Below are 12,691 nucleotides of genomic sequence, written 5' to 3'. Positions count from 1 at the left end.
GAATCTCAAGGCTGTCAGTTTTAGGTTTCTCATCGTGTGTGTTCCGACACGTGCTGATTTTGGTTTCACTACTTATTATATTTTCATAAAGATCAATACATACTGTAAGGTATAATTTTACTAAACAAATCATTTAGAGGTCAATTTTGGGTTAAACGAATCTTCTTCGTGCACACATGGGTTTATCGAGTCGAGTTCATATCAAATTGTGTCGATAATCAACTTGTGTTCAAGTCATGTTCTGACTCCTGCTAAACATCCCCCTCCCCCTCCCATTGTAGTATTTTACTGCATTGGTAAAACTTCCGTGCTACGCTGCATGCAAATTGATAAACGATATTATGGATGTTGGCCTTTTTCAGTTTGGTCTGGTAATAGTACCAAAATGCCTAGAGGTGACCAAGAGAACTGCATTAAATCAACCATAAAGCGGTTCACCTAAAAGAAAAGAAAAGCTAAAAATTGTAATGGGCAGCCAATAATACATATATCTGTGTCCAACTCATTCTGTCCTGGGCACTATTGGTTTATGCATTGTGCCGCACAATATAAATACTTGAACACAAATTCTATTTCCATGTAGTCATTGCTAAATCACACAACCCATTACATAAAAGTATAAGATCGAGTTTAGCAAACGATACAGAGGAGCTTTCTGGAGGCAAAGATACAAGTAACCACAAGAATTTATAAATTTAAACCTGCAGTTAATATAGCTGGTGTAACATACATAGAGACCTTCAGCATTTCTTGTTTGTATGAAATTGAAAAGTATATATTCAATGTGAGTTTAATCATAAGACTTAGGTATAGTGTTTACTTCAATTTCCGGACTTCATATAAGTAACTGAGTATAACCACTGCAGCAGCAACAACTACTCCAACAGCGCTTTGGGCCAATACAGCACTGTCCCTTACTGATGCCTTGGAACCAGAGGATGGGGTAAAACCAAGTTCAGAAAGTTTCTTGTGCGATATTGCATAATCTTTAAAGAAAGCATCTTCATCCTGTATTATAGCAGATCATTGCACATAATTAGGATGAACTTGTAGCTATATAAAGACACGAGTCAACTAGATTATAACAAATAATTAGGATTTAGGAAAAAAATTGCAGTAATCAAATTTCAAAAATAAATACAGAGGATTGAAGAAGTTTTAGTGACCAAGTCCTGCAAAACATCTAAACAGAATAAACTTGTTGCTATACAAGGACAAGAGTCAAGCAGCATAATGGCATATAATTAGGAAAAACTTGCAGTAATCAAATTTCAACAAGGGATGCACAAGAGGATTGTAAAAGTTGTAGTGACCAAGTCTTGCAAAATATCTAAACAGGCTTGACTCACTGCCAAATGTACATAAAGCTAATTTCAAGTTGCAAAAAAACACAAAGGCTACAGCACTAAACCAGGTCATAAATCAATCAGTGGTTTCAAATAATTATCTTCAAAATTATCATTTCATATATAGATAAAAGTTGAAAGGATAGAAGTTGGAATTGCGGGGGTTCCAAAAAAAAGGTTAATCTTCTTTTATATATCTAAAAAATAAAGAAATAGGAAATTAAGCGAAGTTCTATAATATTTATTGTCAAGGTAAGTAGAGGGGCATTAAAGCTATTTCTATGTTATTTACGGTTCTTCTGTGGTGTGCCCATGGACACACATTAAGGAGCTACTTGACAAATTTTGATCGGTTCTTTTATAATAACTATGCACACCCGCTGTATGCACAAAAATCCCCACCAATAAAACCTAGCCAACTCATCAAAAAATCTTTGTTAGAGTGTGCCCATGGGCAATAGAAGGTGCCCATGAGCACACACGAAACAAACCCTATTATTTATGATGATCAAGGTTTCTGTACACATTATCTAGTTTATCAATTCCAATCCATCAATATATGTGCCCATGGGCACACACTAAATAAACCCTATTATTTATGATGATCAAGGTTTATGTACACATTAGCTAGTTTCTCAATTCCAATCCATCAATATCCTGCACCTAATAATGATTAGCAGTCAAGTGATTCAGTCATATCTAACCAGTGAAGAGATAAATATATCCCTTATCTATTTTATAATTTGTACACAACAGAGTTATAGCAATAGGTGGTGCCAGGCACACTGGAACTGTGTTAGGTAACTAGTGCACCATTCTAATGACTCCTGCTTATCAACAGTCCAATTAAGCTCCGTAATTGAAGGCCCGAACAATAATGAGAAAAATGCCCGAAGATGCCAAGGCTCTCAAGTTAAAAAGCAGTGGGGATCCCCAAGTAAAAGTGATACCAAGGAAACATCATGATTATGTCATTTGGAAGGAATAAAATGGAATATAATTGTTTAAATAAAATAAGAGGTGTACAAGAAGGATGCAGATTCAAGAAGAATAATGGTAAGAAAGATGATAATTTATTTTGCAACCGGAAGGAATAAACCCTTTATTTCAAGTCGAAAAGGAATACACCTTAGATATAAGTTTGCTGAATGGAATATAGGAAAGAATTATTACTTCTGCAAAAATGTCCAATATTGGTTCAGATATCATTCTACAGCCCCACCAATGCATTCCATCCAAATAAACAGAACCTAAGGCTCCATGTAATATGATGGGAATGAAATAGAAATGTGAAGAAAAAAAAAAGGAATAGTGAAATAAATAGGAGTGCAAACTTTTTATGATAAGGTTTGTGGAGAACATGAAGAATTATATGAGCATTTATTTGTACATTGGTATATTAATATCTACTTTTTAGAAAGGTCATATAGTACAATATTCTTTCCAATCCAACTCCGAACAGAACATGAACCATGCTTGAAAATAATTAGGGGAGCCGGATGCATTTTAGACAAAAACTAAAAAGGCCCCAAGCCTTCAAAAGGGGCAAGCACCCAGACATAAACAAAGCCAGGCCAACAGTTTTAAGGAGAAGCTGAACTACAAATAGAAAAGGGATGGTGTTTCCGCATAAAGTACATATTTTGGAAGATGTGGATAGCACCTTTGCGTACAGCTCAACATATTTACGGAATTCAGGATCCTCCAGTAAAACTAAATCTGTTGGAAGTTTTAACAGCCCTTCTGATTCCCCTTTAAGAAGCTCCCTGGTGTCAAGTAATTGGTATTCAATCCGTGCTTAAATTAAAAATCTATAAATACACTCAAAATAACCCATAAAAGATCCATTAATACACAATATAACCCATCTCGAAGTCTTACACAAAGTACGAGTTATCAAACTTCAAGGGCTCCTGTGTCCATGGGCCATCAAAACCAGATCTATCTGCGTGTGCCCTTCCCTGTCATACAACACACCAAAAGTATATCTGCATGTAAGAGAAACCCAAAATATATATTGAAACATGGAGGAGCCTTCTTTTTGGCCTAGAAGCAGATAAGCACTACCAGTGTGTGTCCTCCAGATAGAGCCACAATATCTTTGTCTGATAATCCCATCCGGTAAAATACCTCCCTTAGATGTGGAGCTCCTATCGTATTTGAAAAATACTTTAGCTTGACTTAATAAGGAAATTATTATATTGCATAACAATTCATACACACAACAGTTCTCATACAGTTTTCTATTCCTCAAACTCAAAAGATCATTTATATAAGAAACCAGACTATGAAACCTAAATTTTTTTCATCTGGAGCTCATTACAAGATGGAGCTCATACGAACACGTGAGATGGGCTAGTTCTGCGATAACCTCTCAAGTTCATATTTAGTGAAGGTTCATTACTGCCAATATTGTTTAGTGCCACCATCGATACTTTAATTGTTTTAACATGTTTTCTGTGTTTTGGTCTGAGGGAATGGAAGGCAAAATCATGAGCAAATACTGTAGTGGAGAAGAGACGGATGTAGGAAGTAACAGTGACAAAATGGAAACTAGCAATTTTCTTACAGTGAGGTTTTTTTAAAAAGATTTTTCATTCAAAGGTTGGTAATATCTGATAGTGTTCTATGAAACCCAACCTACCCATACAAGCCCGTATGAGCCAAGGTTAGTACAACAGAAAAAGCAAAGTAAAAAACAAACAAACAGGACTAGAATCCTGAGAAAAGAAACGACGACCTAGAAAGAAAACAGGAAAGAAACACTGAAGATAATAAGGCTTGATTTTTACAGTGAGGTTTTAGAATGAAATGAGTAGCATACTTGTAAAGACGAGGCAAGACGACCATGTACCGCCTAACCTCCGCGCCCGCCTAGACGGTCATTAGGCGGATCATACGTTGCACTATATAAATTGGGTATATTTAATATATAAATATACATTTATATGTATAAAAATATAGATTTAGCCATTACATACACTACCAAAGAGTAAATACTATAATTACATATCAAAGTATATACATAAATGTTATACCCAATATTATATGTTATATACATAAGTGTGTATATATATATATAGGAAAAAAAGAAAAATAAAAATATTACTTAATAGATTGCTGCTTGTCTGAATTAGGGTTAAGTGTGATGGTTGTGCGTAGTTAGTAGTGTTTATAACTGGAATATGGGCTGGCCCATATAAAAGGATACTGGGTTGGACTTGGTCAAAGATAGACTGGGCTAGCCCATTTTAAAATAAGCCGGACTTAGGCGAATTTGGACAGATTTAGACGTCGTTAGCTGCCTAGGCGACGCATACTAGGCGCCACTATGCGTCTCCTACCCACTGAAAATAAAGACGGGTCGGTCGCCTACCCACTTTTTACCGCCTAGGCAACGCCTAGATGACGTCTTAATAAATTTTAAATTTTAATTTTTAAAAGAAAGGAGAATAGAGCCTTCATTTTAAATTGATGCATTTAAGTTTTCATGTCAAAGGAGATGTGGAAGCGAGGTAGGAATAAATAATAATAAAATTTCTCCAGAACTTGCTACAAAATTCATTCCGTTCCCCACCAATTTCATTCCTTCCAACTAAAAAGAGCAGTAGAGCTTTATAACAGTTCTTCAGCGTACTCAGATTACGAATTTGTCCATAAGTTTGTAGCCATACCATGTGGTTCAAATTTAAGGAGTACGTGCAAATACTTAGTTTAACTTATAACCGAGATACTAAACTAAACAAAATATGTAATATACGTAAGACAACTCTCTTAGCATAAACTGGTACGATATGAATTAGAGACTGGGATGTGGAAGCCTATATGCTAATTGATAATTAGATGAAGCAACTAATTATGCAACTTCATAATGACACTTTTCTCCAGTTCTGTTTAGTTCCATGTCTATAAAATGGGAGCTGAAGAATAGCTCACAAGTGGCATCAATTTTTTATCTTGTTTAGTAGCTGCAAATCTCAGACACTGTGCTATATAATGAAACATTACACGGACAGCATTTTAATATAGAGAGTGAGTATTTAAAGACCTTTGGTTGCATTTGGTAGTCGGCCTTCCTTGGGAGAAGTCAGTGAATCCTAAAGGAGAATTAAAATTAGTCAGTAATTAGTATTATTGTAATAGCTTAAGATCGCTTAGTTACCGAATTGATAAATGTTTAAGCTCGCTATAAATTATAAAATACGTGAAGAGTATGACTAAGAATATGAAAATTGCTTCAGTCAAATATATGAAACATGGCACCTTGACATACCTTTCTACCAGGAACAAAATCAATAGTGGGGCCACCAGTTACCTCAACCGCAACAACTCCTGCAAGCTATAAGCAAAAATTTCACTGTTTATAATTTTCATGAATAGATATACTGAGACATTGAGTCAACCAAATTGATGAAACTATTTTAACATAGCAAAAAATCAAGAAAAAGGAAGAACAGGAAAACTTAAGGACATGGAAAGGCATGAATTGATAATATTATACTGAAAAACACAAGCAAAACTACAAAATAATACCACCAGAATATTGTCAACTTGTTCAGGTGTGAACTAATAGATCTTTAAAACTATTTCCATGCAACGCCCATAGAAAAGGCAGAAATGGAACTTATAAAGCAGACATGCAGTGATTTATTCCAAAGATACCTACTTGTAAATGCCTAATAGATGGATATCAGTGTTATAAAGCAAAAGGCAGTGTAAGGCAATAGGGTTTTACATTGAATTTTTCAAAAGGTTAGGCACCACCTTTTAGAAAAAGTTTAGGGTCACAACAAAATATATAGACTCGCGTACATCACATAAGAACACGAGTAATATTATTTTCACCACAGCTAAAATTAGTATGGAAGCAATAAGACAAAAAAAACAAACTGTAATGAGTGCCTTTACAATTATTAGCAGCATAGCATAAACAACATGATTACATCGATCTTTTAAGGTTTTAACAATAATTATAATATGAATTACAAAATTATATTATCATATGAAGTATATACCAAAATAATTTATTTTTGGTTGACAACAAGACTAAATGAAAATAAAAATTTATAATTTCTGAGATAAGTTTGTTTTTAAATTGGACCTACAATTCATGTTTTTTCAGTTAGGTTACTATTGGTTTTGACCTATTTAAATGACTGTGGTAGAGCTGTTGGCCTAAATTGCTGTCTTGCCCTTTGTTATTTTTACAATTACTGGGAAAAAAATATCACAAAGGCCAACCTCGCCATTTCTCTAAGAGTTTAAGCAGAACTCGCAATTGCCTCGCCTTGTTCAACCGGAGCAACAAAGACTCGCCTCGTCTCTCAACTAAGCTTGCATTGATTTGTTTGACAAAACCGTTTCTCAGAAATTTGAAACTTCCCACCAGTAGTAAAACCTACAACTAGTTAAAAAAAAACTAGAGCCTTTTTTGTTCTTGACATATTCCAACAATAGCTCAGCATCAGCTATTTGTTCAAGATAGTATCGAGAGTCTTCTACTCAAATAATTTAAGAGGATGAAATGAACAGTTTGTTATCATGTTTTTATAAATATCAGACTTCAGGCTAATACCTTTAGTTGAGGAATATAGCACAAGTTTCCCTCAACCTAAGATTTCCAATTACGTTGGTGCAATTTTTGAATTTAACTCTAAATCACACATGTACAGGACTATAATTCTGGTCAAGATGAAACCAGTGCAAAACCATATTGTATCATAATTTCTTTATTACCACATTTGTTAAAAAATATATAAAATAAAGCTGATAGGAAATATTTATTTGCAGGAAGAATATAAGATTCAGAATTACAATATAATAAAATAAATCTTTGACGGAATAATCACCTGGTACAGATCTGCATACGTAATCTTTGGATGCCTAAATTTTATTTCTTCTGCAATCAGGGAGAAAGCAACAGTTAAAACATTTAACAGGAGGTCGGATACAAGCAAAGATGTGGATGGTTGAGGTAGGAACTGGAGATATGGTGAAGGAACGAAGGAGGTATTATAAAGGGAAAAAATTAGTTGCCGAAATACAGTAACATGTAGCATATCAACTAATTACTAATTAATGTGAAATAAAAAGAAACATCTTAACTCAAAATTTCTCACAGTGGATACAATGTTAGGCAACAGATTAAATTTTAAACTAAAGTGTAATACCCCAGATTTCACAAAATATTAGGATACTTATTTTATCCCTATTGAACATATGACATAATATTTTATACACGATTTTATGAAATTCAATATGCATTGTAAGCTTGCAAAAACTGGCTAGGGCCAGCACCTTCTATAAGTAGCTACCTTCTATGAAACAAAGCAAAAATAACTAAAACACTAGCTGAACAGGTGAGGAGGTGACTAATAACAATCATAAAACCAACATCCCCTTCTCAACTTCTTCAGTTTCCTAAGCTATCAAACCGTCATCTACAACAAGGACACTAATACGAGCCACCACAGGAACCTGAGTATATGGAGCTACATCACCAAACCACCACCTTCGCTTTTTGGACGTGTGATAGATATACGTAAATCCCCAGTTTCTAAATGCACTTTATTTTACAATTTAATGTGTGAGCACCTAATAAAATTTGGTGTAATTGGTGTTATTAAAAAATGAAATGGTAAATTTAATTAGATATTCTATATTATATCTGTGCGCCGCACACAACAAAGTTTAAAATTATATTGTAATTATTTTTATATTATTTTATTTACCTAATCAACACAATGAAAACAAAATGACAATGCGGAAATTGGTTTAGAACTAAAAATATGGTGAAAGCAAATGGTAGTCAAGTGACATGAAGGTAAAATGCTTAAGATATCATACTCGCTTATCTCTCCATATCATTCATAATGACCGCGTTTCCTATTTTCGTTGTCCCATCAAGTATCCATGTTTAATTATCAAGGTAACTAATAACACCTTCATTCCTTTTATACCCTAAATAATATATATTATGTTTTCAAAGTGTGTTATCAATAATTACGATCAAGAAAAGTGTAGATTTTAGTTTAAAGACAATAAAAATGGGATGGAGGGAGTACTGTTATTAATAATAAAACATGCATGTACATCTAGTTTTCGTTGAAAACATTTTTTTAAACAATTTACTTTTCGTTTTTTAACTAATACTCCCTCCGTCCCATTTAGAAGTATACATTTGATTTGGGCACGAAGATTAAGAAAAAGTGAAATGTTGAGAGAATAACTAAGAAAAGTGGGTAAAGTAGTGGGGTTAATCAATATTTAATGTATAAAGTTAGTGTAGTGGATGAAAGTATTGGATGTGAGTAGGTGTAGTTAATTTTTATATTATAAAATTTTTACTATTTTTGATAAGTTTTGAAATGAATAGAATTGAACGGGACATCCCAAAAAGGAAAGTGTATAGAAATGAATGGGACAGAGGGAGTATAAATAGAGAAATTTATATAATGGGTAATGTGAGACCACGTGCCACACCAGGATGTTTCGTGGAGGTATACATATTTAATTAATGTAAATAATATAATAAGAAACTAACAGTGCAATAGACTACAAATAGGGATCTCTTATCTTCGTTTAGCCTATCTGAGTCAAAAACTAACGTGCTCAAGTTCAGCTTGTTTCAAAAAAGAGCCTCAAAATTAAGCTCAACTCCTTCGTAACTGAGTCGAACTCGAGCTGCCGAAGATCAAGCCGTTAATGAGCAGGTTGTCTCATTTACTTCCCTAAATTAACCAAATTCCAAGGTGAAGCTCTGATGACACGGTACATGTATGCAATTCTTTCGTAGATGGACTACTCAACAGCCGAAGCCCAAATATTCATGAAATTTATGGATGTCACGTATACACCAAAAAGCCACACTTCGTATTGCATAACAATAGATAAAAAAGAAAAATAAATATTAGAAATGAAAAAATTACCACAAAAGTCTAGAGCAATTTTTAAGCCATTATTCGAGCCGTGAGAGAATTCTTCTTGATTCCTAATAGAGCCATTGGGACCTCCAGTCTTGGTGTTCTTATCGTACGTCCCAGCATCATGCCACCTATAAATATTCCCAATTACTAATAGCAGTTCACATAACCTTAAACCTCTAATAATTATCAAATGATGGGAAGTATGTAAAACCTCTATAAATTATCGGAAAGATCTCACAATTGACAAAAACTAAGTAAAAACCTATCAATTTATGGAGATTATAAACACAATATATTACTAATTATGTGTTACAGTCGGTACCGAGTAAAAATATTAATTCATCGCATAAAAACTAATAATTCTTTAAGTTTAGAGAGAGAGAGAGAGCACGAGAGAGAGGGGGGCGAGGGAGAGAGAGAGGGGGGGGAGCAAACATACGCGAGGCGAAGCATGATAGGAGCACAATTCTTGTTGGCGATGAAACCTCGGAGCTGACGACGAGCTTTATCAATTTGTTTAAGATACTCAGTATCAACCACCGGCATCGCCGCCATGGGAAAATTGATTAGCGAAGATGAGAGGAGGAGAATGTGTGAAATGAGTGAGGAGAGAAAAGAATAAATTAAGCGTGCGTGTGGTGACTGAGGAGTTTAGCCAGCCAACAAAAGAGAGCAGAGCAGTAACAAGATAGAAACCGTTGAATCTCGATAACTGTGATTTATTTTTTGGATTAGACCGCCGGTTCACTCTGTCCTTATTATATTATTAAAATCCTACTAAAATTAAAGAAACAAAATGATAAAATAACCTATTTTAAAAAAAATAACAAAAATAATCATTCTGAAAAAAGACAAATTTTAGTCGATTGAATACTCTACGGTCAATTGGGTATCCCAAATTATATAAGACCGATAGTTGGCGATAGTTGGCGATAGTTGGTTATTTCATATTTGGGATATTGAACTGACACTTGAGTATCTCATATAAATTGAATAATATACTAACAGTTAAGTATTTCATCGGCTAGAAATTGACCAATTTTTCAGAAATTGGTTATTTTTGCTAATTTTATATAAAAAAATGCTAAATTTGTTCTTCACCCGAAAAAAATATATTGTATCTATTATGTTGGTACCGAAAAATTATTTATTTGACGAAATTCGTTTATCAAATATTATTTATCGAGATTCTACTGCAGTATCATTTTATTATTTTAATGATATGTACACTGAACTTTGTCTTTTCACGGTTAGACGCTCGCTTGCTCGCACGCACCAATCAATTGATATTATTTTGAAAATTATTATTAAAGGTAAAATGTACGAGGACAGAGGACGTAAGAACAAATTCAACATTATCTTCTTATGAGTTCCTTTATCAAATTTTGAAGAATTTGAAACTCAAATTAACTTGATACACGATAATTTTATAGATATTTTGTAATATATTTTACCTTTGTTAAGCTTGTTTCACGATGTTTTACTTCGAAAGTGTTAGTTGTTACTAAACTTGTATGAACGGTAAGTTGATGGTTTTCTATTTTTGTAAAGAATCCAAATGAAGTGCGATGTGTTAGGTATAAAGTGCAACACATATGGAGTAAATATGTTTTCTTAATTTTACTTTCTTGAAAATTAGATAGTGTTTAGGCTTTGGAACTCAACAACTAGATATTAATTTGTAGTAATAAATAACTGAATGTAAAAGACCACACATAATTTATCAAAATTCACTTGATTTATATTTAAATAAATTTGTTGTACTACATATCTGTGTTTTTAAATGATAAGAACTCAACTACTTCTCTTGAGAGAATACAAGATTTCTAAATCTGTTTTGTTACTCTCTAAACAAAGAACATGTGACATGTTTTATAGAACACATGCACAGCTTACACAGATTACACTATAATGGACTAACACATATTATAAAGTCTAATTGTATGTTTCCATTTTGAGTGCAACATATCTGCTTGTAATCTTCCAGGCCTGTGACCCTCATTTGTCTAGTTCATCTTGACCCTTGATCTTGCACTCTTCAAACTGTATTTATAGACTTTTCAATTCAGTGATAAAATGGTTTGTTGACTAATAAACTGAATTTTGAAACTATTATCGAGATCTATTTTATTGTATAGAGAAGTCACATATCGATATGTAAAATGACTTATCGCTATAACTACTTCTCTATAAGTAATATGACTTGTCGAGATCTCTAGTTCTCTAAACGTGGATTGACTTGTCGATATCTCCAATTCTCTCTATGCAATTTGGCTTGTCGATATCTTCAATTTTCTACATAGACTTTTGACTTGTCGATATCTCCACTTCTCTACATATATTTTAACTTGTCGATATCTCCAGTTCTCTACAAGCAGATTGACTTGTCGATGTGGTAGATTGACTTGTCGATGTGGTAGATTGACTTGTCGATATCTTTTTGGACTTCTCTACAAGTAATTTTTGACTTCTCGACAGACATCTCTATACATCTTGATCTGTGACTTGTCGATATGTGACTTAGAATATTTTTCCAAAAATAATATTATTCAATTTCAAGCTTCTACACTTTTCTCTGAGGCATAATCATGATTAATCTTCTTCCAGAGTTTATTCATTAGCTTGATGGTTGTTCAAAGAAAAATCCTCCATTCTAATCTCCTTAACACTTTTACAGCTCAAGAAATATAAATATACAAAATATAATAAGTTTATCATATAACTAATTCTCAGGGTTGTCAAGGTGACTTAGTCTTGTTATGTACATGCATGTCTTGCACAACAATTTTCCCCAATTTGTGAGAATATTACTTGTCACAAATTCATGCCTGATAATAAGACTAACCCCAAGCTAAAAATTAAAAAGAAACTAGAAGATTGACGGGTTTTATACATGAGATACGTCTTGTAGTTACATTTAGAATTGAATTTACCGAATCAGCTAAATTTTTTATATCGTGGTTGTTCTCTAATCAAACCCTTGATTTTGACAAGGCACTCAAGTTCTTCAATTATTTCGGTCCCTCTTAGAGCTTCCAACAGTTTAAGCCATTCATTTACTGAGTAACTTTCAAGATATTTTATCATGTATCTTGATTATCTATGAGTCTTAATATTTAGAAAAATGCCACCAGGAGAAACACTAATCAACATTTTTGCTTTAAGCTCATTTGACCTCTTCTCAAACATCTCAATTTCCTTAGTCTTCTTTATTTCATTTTCTTCCTTCTCAGCCTTCTCCCTTACATATCTTTCATCTCTTTCTTTTAACCTTCCATCCAGTTCAACCTTCCTCATCTTAGTAAAAGCATCATTCCCAATCATCAAACTAATTACTCTTTCAAGTTCTATAATTGAGTAATTTTCAATCACTTCTTTGTTGAGCAAGTTGAATGTGCCATCTTTAAAATAAATTTTCAC

The 12,691-nt window shown here is 33.5% G+C and overlaps 1 protein-coding gene across 1 annotated transcript; it reads right to left on the bottom strand.

Annotated features, from left to right (window-relative positions):
- Positions 1–668: 668 nt before the first annotated feature.
- On the bottom strand, positions 669–9,932 carry LOC141670945 (L-ascorbate peroxidase 3). The gene is made up of 9 exons (XM_074476998.1): positions 9,711–9,932; positions 9,275–9,399; positions 7,196–7,245; positions 5,620–5,685; positions 5,395–5,443; positions 3,414–3,496; positions 3,228–3,307; positions 3,010–3,112; positions 669–1,008 (listed from the first exon to the last, which is right to left on the bottom strand). The coding sequence occupies exons 1-9, from the start codon at positions 9,824–9,826 to the stop codon at positions 817–819; spliced, it is 864 nt and encodes a 287-aa protein (XP_074333099.1). The 5' UTR covers positions 9,827–9,932; the 3' UTR covers positions 669–816.
- Between the last annotated feature and the right edge of the window lie 2,759 nt (positions 9,933–12,691).

The sequence above is a fragment of the Apium graveolens genome, chromosome 7 (assembly GCF_009905375.1).
Source record: "Apium graveolens cultivar Ventura chromosome 7, ASM990537v1, whole genome shotgun sequence".
NCBI lineage: Eukaryota > Viridiplantae > Streptophyta > Magnoliopsida > Apiales > Apiaceae > Apium > Apium graveolens.
The sequence above is the reverse complement of the archived record's forward strand: the minus strand, read 5'-3'. Positions and strand labels throughout refer to the sequence as shown.

Excerpts from the sequence above, each read along its gene's own strand:
- LOC141670945 (XM_074476998.1), bottom strand. The coding sequence starts at position 9,826 with ATGGCGGCGATGCCGGTGGTTGATACTGAGTATCTTAAACAAATTGAT. Across the intron at positions 3,308-3,413 it reads TATCTGGAGGACACACACTG|GGAAGGGCACACGCAGATAG; the intron begins GTAGTGCTTATC and ends GTTGTATGACAG. Across the intron at positions 1,009-3,009 it reads ATGTTGAGCTGTACGCAAAG|GATGAAGATGCTTTCTTTAA; the intron begins GTGCTATCCACA and ends GCTATAATACAG.